A 22,409-nucleotide genomic window follows, 5' to 3' on the forward strand; every position below is an offset into this window, starting at 1 on the left:
CACCTCTGCCCACAGGGGGACTCCCTAGAGTGTGTCCCACCCTCGGCCTTCTGGGACCCCAGCTGCACTTGAGGGACTGGAGCGCTGGAGCAGGGACAGGCGTGTGGCAGGCTGGCGAGGGGCTAGGCAGGCACACACCCTTGCAGCTTAATTCGCTGTTTCCTCGGGAGCAGTTAGCAGAGGAGGACAAGCCCCCCACCGCTTGTCCCCAGCCAACTGATTGTTTGGCGCTTGGCACTGGAAAGTCAATTTTCCTAAGTGGATTGTAAACCAGTAGCCTGGCCCGGCCTGGTTTTCCTCGCTCCCCACGCTGGTTGTGGCCAGGCCCCTCTCCCTTCCTGTTTGTCTCACCTCCCGAGGTGCTGTTCTTTCCAGGCAGGCGGGCAGGGCCAGGGTTTCCATTTGGCCCCTTTCGGGGAGGAGATGGCTGCCGGCACAGCCTCACTGACTTCCCAGCCTCCCCGTGTCCTCATCCATAGGCCAAGGGTGTGGATTTGGCAGAAGGGGGTGGATCAGAGCCACAGACCAGAGGAGAGGAGGGGCTGGGGGGAGGCTGCAGGGAACGTGGTCTGCCCCTCCACGTTGCTGCCTGCCCTGGACTTCCGGGAAGAGGAGGCACTCTGGGAACGAGCACTGGGGAGCCCAGCTTGGTGTTGCTACCTCACCTCACCCCTCCCCTTACCCTGTGGGACCTGGCTCGTCTTCCCATGTCCATCAGCCTGCCTGGCTGGGGCTGCAAAGGGCAGCTGTGGCTTCAGGGAAGAGCTGGCTGGGTTTGCACTCCAGCCTCAGGCCTGTTTCCAGTTCTTCACATGCTGTGGCATCACCACGGGAAACTGGAGGGAGGCCCTGGAAGGCCAGTGCAGGGGATACTGGGGAGGACTGGAGAGGGGTGTCCTTGCCCTGATGGATTATCTCACCTCCCTGGGCTCCCCTGCCTCCTCCACCTGTAAAGAAGTAGACTCATATAGCATCATAGAGCTGGGACTGGCTCCAAAATAAAAAATCCTAAAAGCAGGGCACAGTGGGGAAACTGAGGCCCCAGAAGTGCCAGACCTTGCCTAGGTCACAGCGGGCGTCCTGGCAGGTCTCCTCCAGCTGCCCTCCCATCTGCCTCCCCCCACCTCTGCCTCCCCCCACCTCTGCCTCCCCCCACCTCCTTTCTCTGTCACAGCCCCCAGGGGTTGGAAGGGACCTGGGACCTCCCACCCGTGGCCTCACAGAGCCCTCCACTCTCTACAGGCACTGACTCGGGCAGGGAAGAGCTCCCCGACTCCTTCCCATCGGCGCCGGCAGAGACGCTGCCCCACTTCCTGCAGGAGCCGCAGGACGCCTACATTGTGAAGAACAAGCCCGTGGAGCTGGGCTGCCGTGCCTTCCCCGCCACGCAGATCTACTTCAAGTGCAACGGCGAGTGGGTCAGCCAGAGTGACCACGTCACCCAAGAGGGCCTGGACGAGGCCACCGGTGAGCCCGCGCCACCCCACCCCCACCCCTCACTGGCATCCCCGTCACTCCGAGCCCAGAGGGCTCTGGGCCTGGCTCCACACTGGCTCCCTGGGAGCCCTCACACGGCCATGGGCCCCCCAGGGCCTCGTTCCCCTCTGGGGTTCACCCTGGATGAGTGTCTTCCCCAGACTCGGCCTCCCACCCTGCCTGACTTTGGGTGGCCGGGTGAAACAGCACCACATTGCTTGCTGAGTGCTCGCTCCCTTCTCCAGTTTCTTACCATCCTCTGCTTACATCGGAGAGCAGGTCCAGTCCGGCACTCGGGTTCTTTCCCCCTCTCCCCAGCACCTGCTCTGCTCCCTGTTGAGAAAGAGGAGCTGGTCCTGTCTCACAGCCCTGCCCCCAGCCCCCAACCAGAATTCTCAACCAGGTCCTCTGGGTTTGTGAGAAGTGATGATAATGATGCAACATGTCATTCATAGAAATTAACTGGTTAAGGTTTTTTTTAAAAAAAAAAAAACAATAGGTTAGGCACAGAGAGGCCTGGCAAGTGCAGTGGTGCAGGTATCCTTGGGTAAGGGTAGCAGGAAGTAAAAGAGGAGAAGAAGAGAAAATTAAGAAGGAGATCAAGCCCTGAGCCTTTGGAGTGGGAGCACCGACTCCAAGACCGTAGACTACCAGAGAACTAACCCTAGGGAGTATCAAACAGTGAGAACTCACACAAAGGAAACCACTTGAATACAAGACCAGGCATCACCAACCACCAGTAGCACCCTGTGCAGGATGCCAGGGCGCTAAACCACAAACAAAACAAAAATGCAAAGCCAATCATCAGCAGACAGGATTACCACCTCACTCAGCCTTGCCCATCAGAAGAAAAGCAAACAAACAAAAACTCAACATAAATCTCACCCTGTGCTAAGCTTACACAAACCATTGAAACAACCTTAGGAGGGCAGAAACCAAAAGGAAGAAATAATTCAACCTTGAAGCCTGGGAAAAGGAGACCTCAAACACAAGAATTTTTTAAAAAATAATGAAAAGGCAGAGAAATACTACACAAATGAAGGAACAAATGAGAAACAGAGAAGTTCAAATAAATGAAGAGGAAATAGACAAAACTACAATCATCAGGACAGTACGGTACTGGCACAAAAACAGAAATATAGACCAGTGGAAATAAAAACAAAAGTAAACAAGTGGGACCTGACTAAACTTAAAAGCTTTTGCACAGCAAAGGAAGCTATAAACAAGGTGAAAAGACAACAGTCAGAATGGGAGAAAATAATAGCAAATGAAACGGCTGACAAAGGATTAATTTCCAAAATATACAAGCAACCCATACAACTCAATGAAGAGGAAATAGGCAAAACTACAGTCATCAAGACAGTATGGTACTGGCACAAAAACAGAAATGTAGACCAATGGAACAAGATAGAAAGCCCAGAAATGAACCCATACACCTATGGGTACCTTATTTTCGACAAAGGAGGCAAAAATATACAATGGGGCAGTTGTGTATTGCCCCATTCAAAGCAACCCAATCAAAAAGTGGGAAAAAGACCTAAACAGACATTTCTCCAAAGAAGACATACAGATGGCTAACCATCACATGAAAAGATGCTCAACATTGCTCATTATTAGAGAAATGCAAATCAAAGCTACAATGAGATATCTCCTCACACCGGTCAGAATGGCCATCATCAAAAAGTCTACAAACAATAAATGCTGGAGAGGGTGTGGAGAAAAGGGAATGCTCTTGCACCGTTGGTGGGAATGTAAATTGATACAGTCACTATGGAAGATGGTATGGAGATTCCTTAAAAATCTAGGAATAAAAACACCATATGACCCAGCAATCCCACTCCTAGGCATGTACCTGAGGAAACCAAAATTGGAAAAAAACAAATGTATCCCATTGTTCATTGCAGCACTATTTACAACAGCTAGAACATGGAAGCAACCTAGATGTCCATCAACAGATGAATGGATAAAGAAGTTGTGGTACATATACACAATGGAATATTACTCAGCCATACAAAGGAACACATTTGAGTCAGTTCTGATGAGGTGGATGATCTAGAACCTATTATACAAAGTGAAGTGAGTCAGAAAGAGAAAGATAAATATTGTATTCTAATGCATATAAATGGAATCTAGAAAAATGGTACTGAAGAACTTATTTATAGGGCAGCAATGGAGAAACAGACATAGAGAAAAGACTTACGGACATGGGGAGAGGGGAGGAGAGGGGAGGAGAGGGTGAGATGTATGGAAAGAGTAACATGGAAACTTACATTATAATATGTAAAATAGACAGCCAACAGGAATTTGTTGCATGGCTCAGCAAACTCAAACAGGGGCTCTGTATCAACCTAGAGGGGTGGGATGGGGCGGGAGATGGGAGGGAGCTTCAAAAGGGAGGGGATATATGTATATCTATGGCTGATTCATGTTGACGTTCGACAGAAAAGAACAAAATTCTGTAAAGCAATTATCTTTCAATAAACAAAAGAAAAAAGCAGGTTAATAATACTAAGTAAATAACCATAGAGGTGGTGCTAAGATGTCACCTGAGTCCTGCAGGAAAGGAGGGTGACAGAAGTGTGGGAAATGAGGACGAAGAGTGAGATGTGTGCGGTTCCCTGGGCAACCCCCACTCCGGGCAGGAGGCAGAGCCCCAGTCTCCTCTCATCTCACGAGTCCAGCCCCTGCTTACAGCACAGGACCCTTGGGGGTGGAAAGCCTTCCCCAGACTCAGGCCAGCAAGGGGGGCCGTCCACTCTGGTCACCATGGGCAGCCAGGTTATGCAACCCCAGCCAAGCCCAGCCTCCAGGTGGTTCCTTCACCCCAGATCCTGCCTTGTCTTTGATTTCATTTTTAACCTCTCTTCCCTGATCTTTTCTTTCTCCTCCTTATTCATCCCGACCCTCCTTCCTTCTGTCTCTTCTGCCTCTCCCTTCTCATCCCTGTCTACTTTTGTGTCTGCCTTTTCTTCTTTTTTCTTTTAATTCACTTTTATTGGAGTATAGTTGCTTTATAATGTTGTGTTATTATCTACTGTACAGCAAAGTGAGTCAGTTATATGTATACATACATCCCCTCTTTTTTGGATTTCCTTCCCATTTAGGTCACCACAGGACAGTGAGTACAGTTCCCTGAACTATACTGTAGATTCTCATTAGTTCCATATTTTATACATTGTCTTTTTTCTTTATGTCTCTCTCTTGTTTGCATCTCTCTCTTTTTCATTCTTGTGTCTCTCCCCTGACATACTCTCTTTCATTCTCTCTCCTTCTTCAACTTATATTTCTCTATGAAAAGCTGACAGACTTCAGAACATTCAGGCTTAAAATCATACCCCAGAATGTACTTCATGCCACTCAACACTATATCCTAAAAATGGGTCAAAGTGGAAAGTTGTAGCTTATGTATATTTTACCAAAATTTTTTAAAGAATCTCAGAAATTTACAAAGTTAGATTTGGAATCCCATTCTCACTGAAAATCTTAAAATTCAAAGAAGAACTTTTAAAAGGGAAAAATAACCTGTATCCCAGCTGCCTCCCTGCTCTGGCTGTGTGACCCTGAGGTAGTCATTCAACCTCTCTGTGCCTCAGTTCCTCTCCTTATAAACTGAGATGTTACCAGAAGGTCCTCGTGAGGATGGAACAAGGTGGTGCCAGCACAGCATTGAGCACACTGCTGGGACTCAGCAGGTGCTTAATAAATGCCCATTTCCTCCATCTTCCTTCTGGGCTTTTTTCTTTTGGCCTCTTTCCTCTGGAAACTTGTTGTTACTTCTGTGTCCCCCTGACCCCCTCTGGCCCTGAAGGGCAAGGAGACAGCACATCCTGCTGGGGCCTCTTACAGACCCTGTGACTACTGGTAACAGGGTGCCTCTTACTCCCCTGCTACCAGGCACACAAGCCCTGCCCATCCTAGAAGTCAAGGCACTGTTGTCCCCATTAGCTACAAAGAATGGACAATGGTCCAGCAGGCCCCACCCTTGGCAGCATTGTGGCTGGTTCCTCCTGCTCCACCCCAAGCCCTCCCTAGCCCTCTCTGAAGCCCTGGAAACACAGAGGATAACAGAGGAGGCCAACAGAGGCAGGGCAAGCCCACTCATTAGCTCATGCCAGATCGAGGCAGGCAGCCCAACCCTGGGCGTCCTTGTCAGGCACTGCCTGTCATGCTGGGGGACACCTCGTCTGGGGCCCAAGTCCAGAAGGCTGAAGGCCCCTGGCCTCCTGTCTGCCTGTTGGTAACCACTGCCAAGGTGTCAAGCCCTACTGGGTGGTGGTTTGTCTGTCCAATTCTTGGGTGCGCCTGAAACCTTCTGGATGGATGGCCCCCTTGAGAGAGGCCATTCCTCCAGGCTCCTAGCCTGGTAAGTAAAGGGCGGGGCCCCCACTCTCCTACCCCAGATCATGCAGTATCTCTTGGGAGCAAGCATTCCAGGCAACCACTGCTGCCTGTGAGCCAGGCACCCCCACCCCAAAACCTTCTACAAGAAGCCTCTTCCCTCCTGGTGCTCCCTTCTAATAAACTCCCAGCCCCAACCCCCAATTTAGATCCCCTGCCATCAGGAGGGGATTCCTTACTGCCTCAGCTCCCAGTGTAAGAGCCCCCTCCCTGAAGATGCAGGAGAGTTAAGGCAATGATTTCATTGGGAGAGGTCCAGAGAGGTGTCATTTATTACCGGGCAGAGCTCTAACTGGGGCAAGATGCCTAGTAGCTGACCTCAGCTTTGCTGGCAATTTGCTGTGGGACTTTGGGCCTGCCACCTACCATCTCTGAGTTTCAATTTGTCCCTAGAATTGAATGAGATCCACATGAGCTGCCAGAGTAGATGTGTGTCCAGCCTGGTCTGGGTACTATAATTGCCATGACTCATTTAGAATTTACCTTGAGTGTTTTACTCTGACGAGGGAACCAAGGCTCAGAGAGGCTAAGTATCAATAACTTAGCTAAGGTCACATAGATGGGGAGTGAGGGTGGGGATAGGATTCAAACCTGTCAAGAACCTGTCCAGTCCTCCACCTAACCACCATGCCATAGTACCACAAGGTGTACACTCAGCATTCCTGCCCTTGAGGGGCTTATCAGAACCCACATGCAACCAGGAGAGGACGAACTGAGATACCTGATGTCAAGGAGGAGAGACAGGGCAGTCAGGGAGGGCTTCCTGGAAGAGGCAGTCTCAGTTCTATCACAAGCTTTGGGAGGAACTTCAGGTGGACACCCTCATCCAGGAGGCTTCATCCCTTACTTGAACATTTTGTCATTGAGGGAGCGATGGCAAAAGAGTAAATGATTCCTTTTGTGTGTGCTGGTGGCTCCAGTTATCCAGGGAACCCCTCGGGCCCCAACAGGGAGCCATTGAGAGGTTGGAGGGTTCCCAGGAAAAGGGGCCTCCTCTTAGTTTCAACCCCACAGGCTCCTGAGCCATGACCAGAGAGAGACCACATGCTTACCTCATATTCGTTGAGCTCACTGACTGTCCTAGGCCCTGGGCCACAGCAGTGAACAGGGCAAAGCCCCACCTCATTCTCCTGCAGGAGATTCAGTTAATACATGAACATGTCAATAAATAATACAGTTTCAGACCATGGTTAGTGTCATGAGGGAATCGGGGTGGGTGGAAATGACAGCTGCACAGACCAGTGTCCAGTGCACCGATGGGAGTGCTGAGTGGTACTTTGAGAGCTGGTGGGGGTGGGCCAGCATTGAGGGGCTTCCCTCCGAAGTGAGACCTCGCCCAAAGCGGATGGTGACTGGGAATTCATTGGACACAGAAAGGACAGAAGAGTCGTCCCAGGCCAGGGATTGGATGTGCAAAGGCCCTGTGACTAGAGAGGCTGGGGGAACATGAGGGCCTCAAAGATGCCCAGTGAGGCTGCAGTGGATATATCTAACAGGGCCTGGAGGCCACATGGAGGGTCTGGGTCTTTACACTGGGATGACAGGGACATGACAGGGGAATGGCATGTACCTTTCAAAGAGCACACACTGTCTGCCGGGTGGAAAGTGGATTGAATGAGGGCAGGGGGCTTGGGTTAGCCACTGTGGCTTCCAGGTGAGCTGCAGTGGTGGCTTGGGCCAGGCTCGAAGCAGAAGAGATGAGAAAAATGGAAACAGAAGGCAGTGGGAGAGGAACCCCTAGGTGAAAAGGAGTGAGATATCATGGTCCCACATCCCGGGTCTCCTGTCCTCAGACCTGCCCCCCCATCAGCAGCATCTCTCTCCTCCTCCCAGGCCTGCAGGTGCGAGAGGTGCAGATCGAGGTGTCGCGGCAGCAGGTGGAGGAGCTGTTCGGGCTGGAGGATTACTGGTGCCAGTGCGTAGCTTGGAGCTCTGCGGGCACCACCAAGAGCCGCCGGGCCTACGTCCGCATCGCATGTACGCTGCCGGGACACCCCAACCCCGTCCCCTGGGCCCTTTCCCCTTCCCCCGTGGATCCTGGAGAGAGAGTTCTACGCACAGACATGAGGGCACAGGGGCCACCAGCTCAGAAGGCGGCTCCAAGACCCAGAGCCTGTGCCACCTTTGGTGCCAGAATTTCTAATGGCCCTTTTTTGCCTACTTATTTATATAAAAAAGCCATCAGCTTCCCTAGTCATCATGTGCAGAGGATCCCAGAGTTAGGGAGGGAACTTTGTACCCCTAAGTCCACCTGGTAAGGCCCCCACCTTGGAGAAGAGATTCCCCTGGTAAGGTCCAGGAGTCCTGGTGAGATTTCCTTGGTGTCCACTGCCACCTCGTGGCTAGAATGGGGCACTTCAGGATCCAGCTCTGCCTGACTGGCCTCCTCCCTGCCCTGGCCTGACGGTGCCGTGGAACCCTTTCCCTTCTCCCAGACCTGCGCAAGAACTTTGATCAGGAGCCTCTGGGCAAGGAAGTGCCCCTGGACCATGAAGTTCTCCTGCAGTGCCGCCCACCGGAGGGGGTGCCTGTGGCTGAGGTGAGTGAGGACATGGGAAATACTGGGCATGGCAGAGGCCACCCAGGTATGGTATTTACCACCAGCCACGGTAACTCAGCCTCCCAGAGCCCTTCCGTTTCACAGACAGAGGAAAGAACTGCCATCTCTTTAGAACTCGGCACATCCCAGATCCCAGCTGGGCCCTCCACAGGCATAATCTCACCTCATGGATGGGGCAGAACTGGGGAAGGATCCCCCAGGACTCCTTCCTCCAAGGGAAGTAGCTGCACACACTGTCTCCCAGAACCCAAGAACGCAGCTTTATGGACACCAAAGAGTCTCACAATGCGTGTGTCTGAGTTCATCACACCTGGTACCACATGTGCATCCCTGGGTGATGCCCACCTGTCCCCTCACTGCCCTGCTTGTATTCCAGACCTGCTTCCTCTCTCCCACTGCCCGCACTGGTGGTCCTGGAGTCAGAGCAGGGCATGGGGAAACATCACAGCTTTGCTGCTAGGGACCTCAGTACACAGGGTTGGGGAAGATGGGCCCATGGGCTTCCAGCTCAGGATCAGACATCAGAATCTTGGCTCTAATCACTCCCCCCAGCCCAGGCCACCATCTGGAAATGAGCTCAGACACCCCTCATGACAGGTACCCTTGTGGGGCTCCCACATGTGCCCAGCACCTGGCACAGTGGTCCTCATAGCAACCCATGTCATCCCATCTTAAGGCTGGGAACACAGCACTGGGCCGGGGAAGTGATCAACCAGGGTCACCCAGCTTGTGAGTAGCGGAGCTGGGATCTGCACACCCAGGTCTGCCAAAACGAGGACCATGTTTTTGATCACCTGCCAGGCCTCTTACCCTGACTAAGGGAGTCCGTTTACAGAGTTAATGATGAAGACACACATTTATTTAGTACTTACTGTGAGCCAGGCATGTGCTCCACACTTTCTATAATACAGACTCCTTTCATCCTCGCAGGAGCCTTTGGATAGTGCTACTGAATATTCACTTACAGTTGATGAAACCGGGACTCAGTGGAAGTCCCTTCCCAAGGCCACCAGCTGGTGGGTGGTTGTCTTAACCACTGTGTTCTGCAGTGTCCAGCACAGTCCCTGACCTGTAGAGGCCCTGCATCCTGGGTCACCACCAAGGTTGGACATGGATAGAACTGCTGTCCTGTTTAGTTCGGGCCTTCCCCACCTACTCCCTGCAGAGAGGGCACACTCTCCGAGGTGCAGGGATCAGGCACTGGGCCCTGACACCCCCAACCCCTCCCCTGCAGGTGGAATGGCTCAAGAACGAGGACGTCATCGACCCCACCCAGGACACCAACTTCCTGCTCACCATCGACCACAACCTCATCATCCGCCAGGCCCGCCTGTCGGATACGGCCAACTACACCTGTGTGGCCAAGAACATGGTGGCCAAGCGCCGCAGCACCACGGCCACTGTCATTGTATACGGTGCGGCCCCGAGCGGGCGGTGGTGGGCGCACATGCTGGAGGTGGGCGGGAGCCTGGGACTGTACAGCCCACCTGACCCTGTCCTACCCAAAGGCCAACAGGACCCTAGTGAACAGGTGGGGAGGAGGAGGCCCAAGAGGAGAGGTAGCTTCTCCAGGGTCACACAGCAAATTTAGTGGTGAGGTCAGGCACTCCTGGGCCCCTAGCCAGGAGCACTCACCCCTTCTCAAGCCCTTTGCTTATCCCCGAAGAAGACCCAGTTCTCTGGGAGTCAGGGCTGAGGCAGGGCCCACTTGGGAGTCCCATCCCCAAGCCCATTGTTCTAGCAGAGTTCGGGACTGCTGCTCGGGCCCGCTGCTCGGGCCCCTCAGCAATTCCATGCCGTCCCTTTGGGTGGGAGGGCGGAGTCATGGCTGAGATGAGTGTTGTAGATAGAACCCTGTACTTGGTTCCAGTTATAGACACCCCCCCCCCATTCCTCACAGGGAGACCCTGGGTGCCAGCCCTCTCTGGACCTCTACTTGCCATTGTACAGAAAGGCAGGGAGTTATTGGGTCCCCTCTGGTGCTGAATGCAACCCAGGTCTGCCTGCCGGTATCTGAGTCCCCAGCCTTGATGGCAGAAGTCGTCCAACTTGGGAGGGCCAGTCCTCAGCAGAGGGGCCTCCTCAGGGCTGTGGGATGGGGCCTGGGGAGCCCTCAGGGTGAAGAGCCAGGCCAACTGGGTGACACCTACTACCCTCACAGTGAACGGTGGCTGGTCCAGCTGGGCAGAATGGTCACCTTGCTCTAACCGCTGCGGCCGCGGCTGGCAGAAGCGCACGCGGACCTGCACCAACCCTGCCCCCCTCAACGGAGGCGCCTTCTGCGAGGGCCAGGCCTTCCAGAAGACTGCCTGCACCACCGTGTGCCCAGGTAAGGCCACAAGCCAGGTGGCACCGCACCCGCGCCCAGCCCTGCCTCCTGTGCTATGCGGTCACAGAGCCAGGACCACTGACTTCTCTCCTTCTGGGCTTGTCCTGGGGCCCACAGCTGTCTGACCCTGCTGGACCAGATGCTGTGGCCTCTGACCTCTTGTTCCGCCCTGTGCTATGGGAGAGACGGAGGCAGAGACTCTTGGGGGTAGGCTCTGTGCCCGCCAGGCTGGGGTTTCTCCGTGTCAGCCCCCAGGCCAGGGTCCCAGAGGCACCCGGAGTCAGAGTGCCTGTCCCTTGACTGCTCAGCACACCTGGCCCCTGACCGCTGTCTTGCTGCAGTCCTCTTTTCCTCGTGTCTTATCCTGTATCCCCATCGGTTGGTCTGTGTTCTCTCCCTCTCTGGTGACATGTTTGTGTTTTTCACCCTGGGTTTGTGCCTGTGTGTGAACCCTTGTGCTGAGTCTGCGTCAATGATCTTACACACGTGTCTGGAGCTGTCTTTGCCCCCCGTGCTCCTCTGACTCTCGTCTGGCCGGCCTGTGTGTGTCCCGGGTCCCTCTTGCCCCCCTGCACTCCGTGTGTGCATGCACTGCTGTGCTGGGCACATGAAACCGTGTGTGCAGGCAGCTGTGCGTGCCCAGGTCCCCACGAACCACGCACTGTGTCCCCACAGTCGACGGCGGGTGGACGGAGTGGAGCAAGTGGTCGGCCTGTAGCACCGAGTGTGCGCACTGGCGCAGCCGCGAATGCATGGCACCCCCGCCCCAGAACGGAGGCCGGGACTGCAGCGGGACCCTGCTCGACTCCAAGAACTGCACTGATGGGCTGTGCGTGCAAAGTGAGTCTTCAGAGGGCGGGGCCCAGGGTGGGGGCTCTGGAGCCAGAGAGGCCCCCTGCCTGGCCTGCAGGGCCACAGACCTGCCCGCCCACATGCTGTCGTCTCACCCACGCATCTCCCCATCACCCTCGCTACCACCCGCTCCCTGTCATCCGTGTCATTGTCTTTCTTTCCTTATTTCCCTCGACAGATAAGAAAACTCTAAGTGACCCCAAAAGCCACCGTAAGTCCCATTTCATGGCTATCCTCTTTCCTCTGGGGGGGGACCCCTGGTTTTCCTTGGCCGGTTTTTTCAAGGGGTGGAGTGCAGGGCAGGACAAGGGGCAGGGAGCGTTGAAGGTGCTCCCTACAAGCTCTGTGGGGCTCCCCACACCCAACACTGCATGTGGCATGGTCTCCATCACGGTCAGGCAGGCAGACCCTCAGCTGAAAGAAGGGCCCCCAGACACTATCTTGACCTTCCCATTATAGGAGAAAAAACTGAGTCTCAGAGAGAAGGGACTTACCCAAGGATCCAGTTAGGACTGGAACCTAAATGTTTGGCCAGAGCTTCTGCTCCTAGCCCCAGACCCCGGTTTTCCTCTGTGGGATGGGGCCAGCAGGCAGGCTCACACCTACCCCTCCCAGTGCCTCTCACTGTTCCCCCCAGCAGCCGACTGACACCTCCTAGGGCCCTGGGACACCCGCTGCCCTGTGTCAGCCCCCAGGGGCTGTGCTGCGCTGCAGTAAAGCCGCTTGGGCAGATTGGCCTGTGGTAATTAAGCCACAATTTCCAAATAATTCCAGAATTATAAATTCAGTGGTGAGGCCCTGAATGCAGTTCACAGCGGGGGCAGACTGGTGACTGATTAGATATTGTAAATCACCAGGCAAGTGACCACCCCCCATGATATCGATGACGTGGTGAGGCACAGCCCCCAGAGAGATGGGAGCCCAGCCCTGGGGACCTGCTCTGGCAGCTCTCCGGGGGGGAGCCCAAGAATGAGGAGAGATGGAGGTCCGGCAGGTGGTGGAATCAGGCAAACCTCAGGGCTGAGGGCCCCGCCCTACCTTGCTGAAGCTCAGGCCTCCCCCCAGTTCGGGCAGGAAAGCCAGCCTCCCTCTCTGAGGGCCCCTAGGGGCTGGGGGAGAGTAGACAGGGGCTTCCCCGAGCTCCCAGAGGAAATGGGGGGCGGGGGACGGTCGGCCGTCTTGGCTCTGCTGCACTGTCCAGTGTAGTAGCTGCTAGACATGTGTGGCTTGAAAATTATATTTATCTTAGCTGAAAATAAATATGCCTAAAAACTCTTTTCCTCAGCCAAGCCAGCCACATTTTAGTTGTTTAATAACCGCACGTGGCTGGCAGCTATCATGGGAAACAGTGTAGACATGGGATAAGCCATCATCCTAGAAAGTTCTATTGGACGGAACAACTCTCTGCCTGGCTGCCTGCTGTTGCTTCTAGCGGTGCAGCAGCCTGCCCTGCACACTGTCCAGAGCGGGGTATCCTCCAGCTTAGCAGCCTGTCTGGGTTGGGAGTATAACCTGGGGTTGCCTCCCTGAGCCCCTTCCTTCCCTTCCAGCTCTCCCTTCCCTTCCCTCCTCTCCATCCATCACCATGTATCTCATTCTCCTCCTCCTGCTTCCCCTCCCCCTCCCGCCCTCAGTCCAGAATGGAAGTGAGCTTAGAGGGCTACTTGCAGAGATTTCTGGGAACCAGGACCTTGGGTCCTACGGAGATTGCTGCAGGCTGCAAGTGAGGCCCTGGGTTTACTCCCACCTTGGACAGGACACTCTGTGGCCCGCTGACTTTGAGCCACAGGCCCTGTCACCTCCTGAGCAGAGAGCAGTGACTTCAGCTTCACTCTTGGGAGTGCCCACTCCAGGGGTGCCTGCTCCTCTCCTTACTACACTAGGAAGGAAGCAGAGCATGGGGACAGGGGCATTTAGACCGTTTTACTTATAGAGACTGATGCTCATGAGAGGTTCACGGCTTGCCCGAGGTCACCAGCCTGTCTGGCGGGGCTCAGATTTAAACCTAGGACAGTGCCAGTCTGGCCCAGGCCCTGCCTCTCCCAGGGGACCAAGGGAATGTCTGGCTCCCCCAAGGCCTGGGTCTCTGCCCCCTGCCCCTCACTCGGCCCTCCTGTCCCCACAGTCCTGGAGACCTCGGGGGACGTGGCGCTGTATGCGGGCCTTGTGGTGTCCGTCTTCGTGGTGGTGGTTGTCCTCATAGTGGTGGCGGTGGTGGTGTACCGCCGCAACTGCCGGGACTTTGACACCGACATCACCGACTCGTCTGCCGCCCTCACCGGTGGCTTCCACCCAGTCAACTTCAAGACTGCAAGGCCTAGTAAGGACCTAGGAACACCTGGGGTGGTGGGTGAGGGCAGGGTTCTCAACGGGCTTGGCAGCCAGACCAGCCAGACCAGTGCACAGGTGCCTGAGTCCCTCCTGAGGTTTCTCTAGAGTTTTTTTTTAATAAACATCACTGGACAAGTATGGATGAGAGTGATGCAGGAAAGAGAAGAACTCACTCAGGTGGCAAGTCCCTAAGCTTCCTGCCTCAGTTGGCAATGGAACCTTTCAGAGCTGGAATTTGGATGGGATTTTGTAAAAGAAGGGCCCCCAACAGTAGCAGAGGGTGGGATGGGGCCAGGGAGGCACTGCAGGCTGAGTCTGACTGCAGCCCTGCCCTGCAGACAACCCACAGCTCCTGCACCCATCCGTGCCTCCTGACCTCACTGCCAGCGCCAGCATCTATCGCGGGCCAAAGTACACCCTGCAGGACTCAGCCGACAAGATCCCCATGACCAACTCGCCGCTGCTGGACCCGCTGCCCAACCTCAAGATCAAGGTCTACAGCTCCGGCACCACCAGCTCTGGGCCAGGCCTGGCAGACGGGGCCGACCTGCTGGGAGTCCTGCCGCCCGGCACGTACCCTGGTGATTTTGCCCGGGACACCCACTTCCTGCACCTGCGCAGTGCCAGCCTCGGCTCCCAGCAGCTCCTGGGCCTGCCCCGTGACCCGGGGAGCGGTGTCAGTGACACCTTTGGCTGCCTGGGTGGGAGGCTCAGCATCCCCGGCACAGGTGGGTCCCTGCTCTCCTTGCCCGTTAGCCTGGCCTCGGTATGTTCCCCTCTAGACAGTCTTAACACTCACCCAGCCGAAAATAGGACTTCCTGATCCCATTTTAGAGGCATGGAAAGTGAGGCCCAAGGGGATAAAGTGATAAAATGAAAACCTGGGGTCCAGGCCTGCCTCTGCCTCACTGGGGAGGGGAATTCTCTAAACCTCAATTTCACTATCTAGTAAGTGGGAAAGAATACTGCCATGTAGTCAACAAACCCACAGGATGCCGTTAAAAAGACAGAGCTGCTAAGCTCAGGTTGCATAGCCAGCAGTTGACAGTTTCCTAGTGTCATACCCTGAGCTAGGCTGGGGCTGGAACCGCCCCTTCAGCCTCCAGGACTTTGGCCTATCTCTATATCCCATTGCAATGCCTCCTCTGTGCGGTCCCTCTGGACAGACCCCCTGCGGTCAGTGACCTGGCCTTTCCTGGCACCCAGCCACTCTCCCCATGCCTTGCTGGTGACCACCAGGATCTCAGAAAATGTCTTTCTCTCCCTATTCCAAGCTGGAGGCCAAATCCCCATACCCTGTGCTAAGCTCCTGGACTCCTTCTAGCCCCTCCCTACTAACCTCTCCCTCCCCCTAGGGGTCAGCCTGCTGGTGCCCAATGGAGCCATCCCCCAGGGCAAGTTCTACGAGATGTACCTCATCATCAACAAGGCAGAAAACACCCTGTGAGTAGAGAGACCCAGCCCCAGCCTGGCTGTCCCCTGCTTGGCCTCTGTCTCCCTGCTGCTTGCCCACCTTGGGCTCAAGTATATCCCCTTCTAAGCCCAGTGCCAAGACCAGAGATAGTTCTCCAAGGAAGACATTGCTTGATATTTTTTCCCATTTAAGTTACACAAAACCAGCTCAACAAATCATAAAACTGAAAGCCAGATGACCAGCTGGCCTCAATATAACAAAGAGCTAATATCCTAACTATGTGAAGAGGTTTGGGAGACCAGTAAGAAAAACTGAAAATCTCAGTACAAAAATGGGCAAAGGATATGAACAAGTGATTCACACACACACTGTCATACATACAGATGCATGCACACACACACACAGAGTGGCCAGTAGGTTATAAGAAAATGTCCGACATAATCTGTAACCAAAGAAATAGTAAAATAGCTATGAGGCGCTGGAAGTTTCTCTGCTCATGAATTTGCAAAGATATTTTCAAATGTCATAGTACCTTCATACTGGCAAGTGTGGGAACACAGCCCTCCCATGGCGCGTTGGTGGGAGTGTGGATGGGTAGTAGTTTTCCAGAGGGCCTTTTAATAGTACCTATCCACAGCATCTACAGAGTGCAGAACCTTTGAAAATAGGAGCTAAAAAGATTTGGCTATGAGAATGTTGCAATGTAATAGCAAAAATCTAGAAACAGCCTCAAGGCCTGTGCCATTTTTCCTTAACTCTGGGAGCCCCAGGGGTACAGAGCTGCCTTCTCTCACCCTAGCAGCCAGGGCAGGGGGGAGCCCAGTCCCGCTTCCTCACTGCCTCCGCCTTACCCTCCACCCTGCCCCAGCCCGCTTTCAGAAGGGACCCAGACAGTATTGAGCCCCGCAGTGACCTGCGGGCCCACAGGCCTCCTGCTATGCCGCCCCGTCATCCTCACGGTGCCCCACTGCGCAGAAGTCAGTGCTGGCAACTGGATTTTCCAGCTCAAGACCCAGGCCCACCAGGGCCATTGGGAGGTGAGGAGGCAAGGCTGGGGGGCCTTGGGATCTGAAAGCCCCTTTCGTCCTAGCCCAACCTGGATGGACCCCCTCCAGGTCCTTGGCTGACCTGGCCACCTCACCCCCACCCCCCATGACCCTATAGGAAGTGGTGACCCTGGACGAGGAGACCCTGAACACCCCCTGCTACTGCCAGCTGGAGGCCAGGTCCTGCCACATCCTGCTGGACCAGCTGGGTACCTACGTGTTCACGGGTGAGTCTTACTCCCGCTCAGCAGTCAAGCGGCTCCAGCTGGCCATCTTTGCCCCAGCCCTCTGCACCTCCCTGGAGTACAGCCTCAGAGTCTACTGCCTGGAGGACACGCCCGTAGCGCTGAAGGTAAGGCCAGACCGTGGACGCCCGCACAGGCCCGCACACTGTGGGTGCCTCACCCACAGCCAGCCCACTGCATGGCACCTTCCAGTACTCCCTCCCTGGGATCATGGCACCTGCCAGGCACCCTCTGCCACCACAGCCTCATCCAGTCATTCCTTCATTCCTCAAACATTGAAATGGCATCCGACCCTCGCGATACAGAGATGAGTCGGGCACAGTTCTTCCCTCTCCAAGCTGCGGGCTAGAGGTGGAAACAGACCTGAGGATAGCTGATGCGGGGCTGAGGGAGCTTCAGCCTGGGGATGCGGGCTGGCAGGGCTTGGTTGATGGGGAGGGCGTCTGAGAAGTCTTCACAGCTTTCTCAGAGCTGACCTTAGCCCTAAGCTCCCGAGGACAGGTGGCAGCTCCAGGCAGAGAAGGGAGTAGGGCATTCCAGCAGACAGCAGTTTACGCAGAGGCAGATGTGGTGTTCTGTGTGCTGAAGCGTGCTGCGGTATGAGAGGCGGGGCTCGAGAGATGGCAGGGCTCAGCCTCCCAACAGCCTTGGGGTCATGCCAAGGAATTTGGAAGCCATCCAGTGGGTGGGGGCAGAGACCTTGTGGACACCTATTCACAGGTGCTCTCTTGAAAGCTACTCTGTGGGGGTGGATAGACAAAAGACTGGGAGGCTGCAGCCAGACCTTGAGCTGGACCCTGGACAACAGTCAGGCAAGGAGACTGAACTCTGTTTAGTTAGTAGAATGGACAGAAGCAGTGACCAATGGAAAGAGTAAGGGGAGGAAGGGTCAGGACTGACAGCCAAGCTCCTAGTGTGTGCAGAACAGTGGATCGTGCCCCTAAGTGAGGGGGGCCATGGCAGATCAGGAGGGGTTCAGGGCACGTAGAGAGAGAAGGATTTTAGCACCTACAACCTGGTAACAGAAGGTGTTAGTACCTCCCTGTCTCCCTAGCCACTAAGACCCTGTCCATTCTCTGCCCACCCTCCCACTGGTTCCCAGGACCTCAGTCTCATCCTGACAAACAGTGGGAGAGCACACACCTTTGGCCCTGTTTAAACCCATTTTGCTTTTCCATCTTTCCATCTCCCGCCTCTGAATCCTCCTCCTTTCCTGTGGCTCCAGGAAAGGGCTCCTGTGGCTTCTTCCATCCATGGTCTGTGGGCTCTTCTAGCTCCTTTGCTTCCTGGTCTCATGTGACTTGTCTCAGGCTCCAAGTTGCTGACTGATGCAACACAGGTGAAAAGGCCTCATGGGAGAGAGTCTCCTCCTGAGACCAGGCTGACCTGAAATTCCAGGAGGCCCATAATGTGTTATAGGCTCTGGGAAGGTGTTTTTGCAGCCTGGATCTCTTGGTTCTAGGGCACTGGCTAACATCTAGTTATGGTCAGAGAATGGAATGGAGATCAAGAGGGAAGTTGACACATATTGGTTTGATGTCATTCTTTGTTTATTCAACCTCTGTCCATCTATCCAGTCATCCAGCCATTACTCACCTGTCCATTTATCTTTTCTTCCATCTGTCCTTCTGTTTACACACCCATCTGTTTGTATTTTCATCTACACATCATTTTGTCTGTCTGTATCTATCCACCCATCTATTTGTCAGCCCGTCTATTGAGCCATCCATGTATCTGTTTGGTCATCTATAAATCCATTCATCCATCCACTTGTCCCACTCTCTGTCCATTCATTAATCCATTTTTTCTGTCTATCCATCCATGCATCCACCCACACAGTAAGTTTTCTTTGAGCACTTACCAAATGTCCAGTCCTGTGGCTCAGATGGGCCCCTGCTCTCAATGTTACAGCCTGGTTCCCTCTGCCCACATGTGTCTCCAAGTCTCAAACCTGCAGCAAGAAAGAGCCTGCTGGCCTAGTGTGGTAGGCGCCCCTTTCTCATTGCTCTCTGGCCCACAGGAGGTGCTGGAGCTGGAACGGACCCTGGGTGGCTACCTAGTGGAGGAGCCAAAACCCTTGCTGTTTAAGGACAGTTACCATAATCTGCGCCTCTCCCTCCACGACATCCCCCATGCCCACTGGAGGAGCAAGCTGCTGGCCAAGTACCAGGTGAGGGCTAGGCCAAAGGAGGGAGGAGGGTGGAGCTGGGGCAGGGGCTGCCCAGAGAAGGCCAATCCCTCCTCCCCACCTTCCCTCTCCATCCTGCAGCCTCGGTCCCCACACCCACCCCTGTGTCTCTTTCTCCCCCTGTACCCCGGTCATACACTCCCACACACCGTCTGTATACATCATCTTTAAAGAGGTCCTACCATCTCTAAGAGCATTCATACCTGCCAGATTGTCCAGACTAATCTCTGATGGTCACATCCCTCTGCTCGTGCCCATCTGTGTGAAATTATTGAGTCCACAAGGCTTCCCAGTCCCACAGTCTCACACACACACACACGCATGCGCGCACACACACACACACACACACACAGGGCGACATATATTCAAACTCTTGCCTTCTTGCCCATATACTCCCTTTCTCAGTTGGAGGGCCCTTGCCCAGCTCTTCTTCCTCTGCCTGCCTGGATGAGAAAGTCCTAGCCCTTCCTGAGGCTGGGCCCCTTCCCTGCCTGCGCCTCCATTCCCTGAGGGCAGGGCCAGCTGGCCTCACCTCCTTAACCCTGCCTGCCTCCCCCAGGAGATCCCCTTCTATCACATTTGGAGTGGCAGCCAGAAGGCCCTGCACTGCACCTTCACGCTGGAGAGGCACAGCCTGGCCTCCACGGAGCTCACCTGCAAGATCTGCGTGCGGCAGGTGGAGGGGGAGGGCCAGATATTCCAGCTTCATACCACTCTGGCAGAGGTGAGGGCCAGAGTGCAGACACCCCGTGGGGCTGGGCACTGCAGGGTACAGACCCAAGGCTCCCCCTCATTCGGGGGAAGGGCCACCTCCCACAGAACTGTGCCCTCACCTCCCATGTCTGAGCTGGGACGTGCTCACTCTTGGTCAACATGCATGCTAAGTCGCTTCAGTCGTGTCCAACTCTTTGTGACCCCATGGACTGTAGCCTGCCAGGCTCCTCTGTCCATGGGATTCTCCAGGCAAGAATACTAGAGTGGGTTGTCATGCCCTCCTCCAGGGGATCTTCCCAACCTAGGGATCGAACCCACGTCTCTTATGTCTCCTGCATTGGCAGGTGGGTTCTTTACCACTGGCACCACCTAGGAAACCCCTCACCTCCCATGTCTGGGCTGGGATGTCCTCACTCTTGGCCAACAGCTGTGACTTACTGAGTGCAAGCCTAGGCCTGACCTGTACCAAATCTCACGAGATCTTCACAACCACCAGAGACAGATATGAGGATCCCCACCTGGGAGATGAGAAAAAAGATTTAATGGAGGGCAGGGATTGTGGATCTTGTATCAGGCTGATCCTCGGCCTGAGCTTGTCATTCTCCATCACTATAGCCCAGATTGAAGTTTATAAAACCTAAGCACCCAGGGGGACAGTACCGGGCCCTCCCTGCCGTGCAGTGTAGAGAGTGCTGGATATAGTCTAGACCCACCCCTGTCACTGACTCACCATGTGACCATGGATAGTCACTTCCCCTTTCTAGACTTCATTTTTGCCTGTGTAAAAGTGGGTCCATGTGGATGAGACTGTGGCTGAGGCCCTCGTGGCTTTGTAATCACGAGACAGCATCAGCACTAGCCAGGGCCATGCATTAGCATGTGCACCCTGAGGCTGGGGAAGGGTGTGCCACCCCAGTCCTGGAGAGCTCACCTTCCAGGGGACGAGGCCTTTGAGCAGCTGGAGCTGACCCAGAGCACAGAGAGATGCCAGAGTCTCTCCGAGCTCACAGTCCCCTGGGCAGGGAGGCTGGAGGGACAGATGGCCAGTGGCTTCGCACACAGGGAGCCCTCTCCCCATCTCACCCTTGCTTCCTGTCCTTGCAGACGCCCGCTGGCTCCCTAGATGCCCTCTGCTCTGCGCCCAGCAGTGTGGTCACCACCCAACTGGGACCCTACGCCTTCAAGATCCCCCTGTCCATCCGCCAGAAGATATGCAACAGCCTGGATGCCCCCAACTCACGTGGCAACGACTGGCGGCTGTTGGCACAGAAGCTCTCCATGGACCGGTGAGTGTGGGGACAGTCTGCCGGGCTGGAGCCATAGCCGCCCCCCTTTCCGGTGTCCCCATGGGGCAGGCAGCCTGATAGTGGTTCCTTGAAGAGCATCATGCTCAGAGTGCCAGCCCGTGAGAATCAGGTTCAGCCAGGATACCAGCCAGGTGTGATCAGCAGCAGCAGCCCTGTGCCCAGGACATCAGGTGTCCTGGAAATGCTTGCTGGGTGACAGAATACATCCTGGTGTCAGAACTCTTCTGGAGAGCTTAAAATGCTGGATAAATATAATGGCAACAGTCATCCTCACTGGGGCTCAAAGAGGAGCAGTGTATGGCCTGGGGCCATACAACCTGCAAGCAGAGGGCCTGGGACTCAGACCCAGGATTGTGGGGGCCCAGAGCCCACAGTCCCGGTGCTCTGGGGAGGTCCTCCCAGGGGCCCCTCAACCCATGGCCCCTAGGAGGGGCTGAGCGTCTGGGGAGCCCAGGGTCCTTCTCCTTCCCTCCATCAGGTACCTGAACTACTTTGCCACCAAAGCAAGCCCCACAGGTGTGATCCTGGACCTCTGGGAAGCTCTGCAGCAGGATGACGGGGACCTCAACAGCCTGGCGAGTGCCTTGGAGGAGATGGGCAAGAGCGAGATGCTGGTGGCCATGGCCACCGATGGAGAGTGCTGAGCTGGCCCGCACCTGCGGGCTGGGAGGGACCAGCAGGAGGCAGGCACAGGCAGGCCCGGGGCAGCCTCCTGGGGGGCAATTGGGCCTCCTCTGCTCCTGAGCTCACAGCCAAAATCGCCCCTCCTCCTCCTCCCCCTGCTTGCCCCACCCGCAGACCACAACCAGCCTTAGGAGATCCATGGACTTCGTTGTTGGGAGGACTCAGCTGTCCTTCTCCACCCCATGCTGTCTCTCCTGACCTCAGACCTCTGTGCAGGAAGCAGGAGGGGCCGAGCCCTCTGGAGGCAGCTAGGGGAACAAGAGAGTGGCCCTCCCACCCTCAGCCCCAGGAACTCTCGGGGCACCTGTTTTAGTTGTGTTCTTTATTCTCTTCCTCGGTTATTGATTCTCCCTCCTCCCTCTCCATTCACACCATTTTCCTCTTTGAAGAGTCAAGTACAATTCAGAGAAACTGCTTTCTCCTGTCCACAAGTGAAAACGAAGAGGAAAGAAAGAAAGCTTCCAACCACTAGTAAGGCTCAAAAAAAAAAAAAAAGAAAAACACCAAAACCACAAGAGAAAAGAAAACCCAGTTTCTTAGGAAACGCAAATGATTTATTATCCAGATATTTGGATAAGTTCTTTTTAAGAAAAAAAAGAAAATGAAAAAACAACACAAAAAAATAGAAAACGCTTTTCTTGAGTGTGGGTGTGGGCGTGCTCGCGCTTCTGGCCAGCAGCCTGTGTGTGTGTATGTGTGTGAGAGAGAGAGAGAATCAGGGAGAGAGAGACTGAATAGGAAATCCTTTGCTGCTAATGATTCCATCTTAGACTAAATTCTAACAAGCCCTCAGCTTCCGCACTTCTACAGGTTCAGATGAGGTCTGAGCTGTGGTCCCGTGTTTCTGAAATCTTAAACAGATGCT

The 22,409-nt window shown here is 54.8% G+C and overlaps 1 protein-coding gene across 2 annotated transcripts in view; it reads left to right on the top strand.

The window, feature by feature from the left end:
- Positions 1 to 22,174, top strand: part of UNC5B (unc-5 netrin receptor B) — an 86,720-nt gene extending 64,546 nt beyond the window's left edge. Inside the window, exons 3-18 of one of the 2 annotated variants that reach the window (XM_020877418.2) lie at positions 1,243 to 1,467; positions 7,708 to 7,851; positions 8,310 to 8,413; positions 9,669 to 9,849; positions 10,596 to 10,763; positions 11,439 to 11,603; positions 11,794 to 11,826; positions 13,741 to 13,935; positions 14,285 to 14,674; positions 15,302 to 15,389; positions 16,229 to 16,397; positions 16,525 to 16,758; positions 18,672 to 18,821; positions 19,399 to 19,563; positions 20,658 to 20,839; positions 21,339 to 22,174. In XM_020877418.2, coding sequence (XP_020733077.1) covers positions 1,243 to 1,467; positions 7,708 to 7,851; positions 8,310 to 8,413; positions 9,669 to 9,849; positions 10,596 to 10,763; positions 11,439 to 11,603; positions 11,794 to 11,826; positions 13,741 to 13,935; positions 14,285 to 14,674; positions 15,302 to 15,389; positions 16,229 to 16,397; positions 16,525 to 16,758; positions 18,672 to 18,821; positions 19,399 to 19,563; positions 20,658 to 20,839; positions 21,339 to 21,504 — 2,759 coding nt within the window. In that variant the 3' untranslated portion in view covers positions 21,505 to 22,174. The remainder of the gene's footprint in view (positions 1 to 1,242; positions 1,468 to 7,707; positions 7,852 to 8,309; positions 8,414 to 9,668; positions 9,850 to 10,595; positions 10,764 to 11,438; positions 11,604 to 11,793; positions 11,827 to 13,740; positions 13,936 to 14,284; positions 14,675 to 15,301; positions 15,390 to 16,228; positions 16,398 to 16,524; positions 16,759 to 18,671; positions 18,822 to 19,398; positions 19,564 to 20,657; positions 20,840 to 21,338) is intronic. The other variant, XM_020877419.2, reaches the window with a different exon arrangement.
- Positions 22,175 to 22,409: the final 235 nt, after the last annotated feature.

This window comes from Odocoileus virginianus, chromosome 7, assembly GCF_023699985.2.
Source record: "Odocoileus virginianus isolate 20LAN1187 ecotype Illinois chromosome 7, Ovbor_1.2, whole genome shotgun sequence".
Taxonomy (NCBI): Eukaryota; Metazoa; Chordata; class Mammalia; order Artiodactyla; family Cervidae; genus Odocoileus; species Odocoileus virginianus.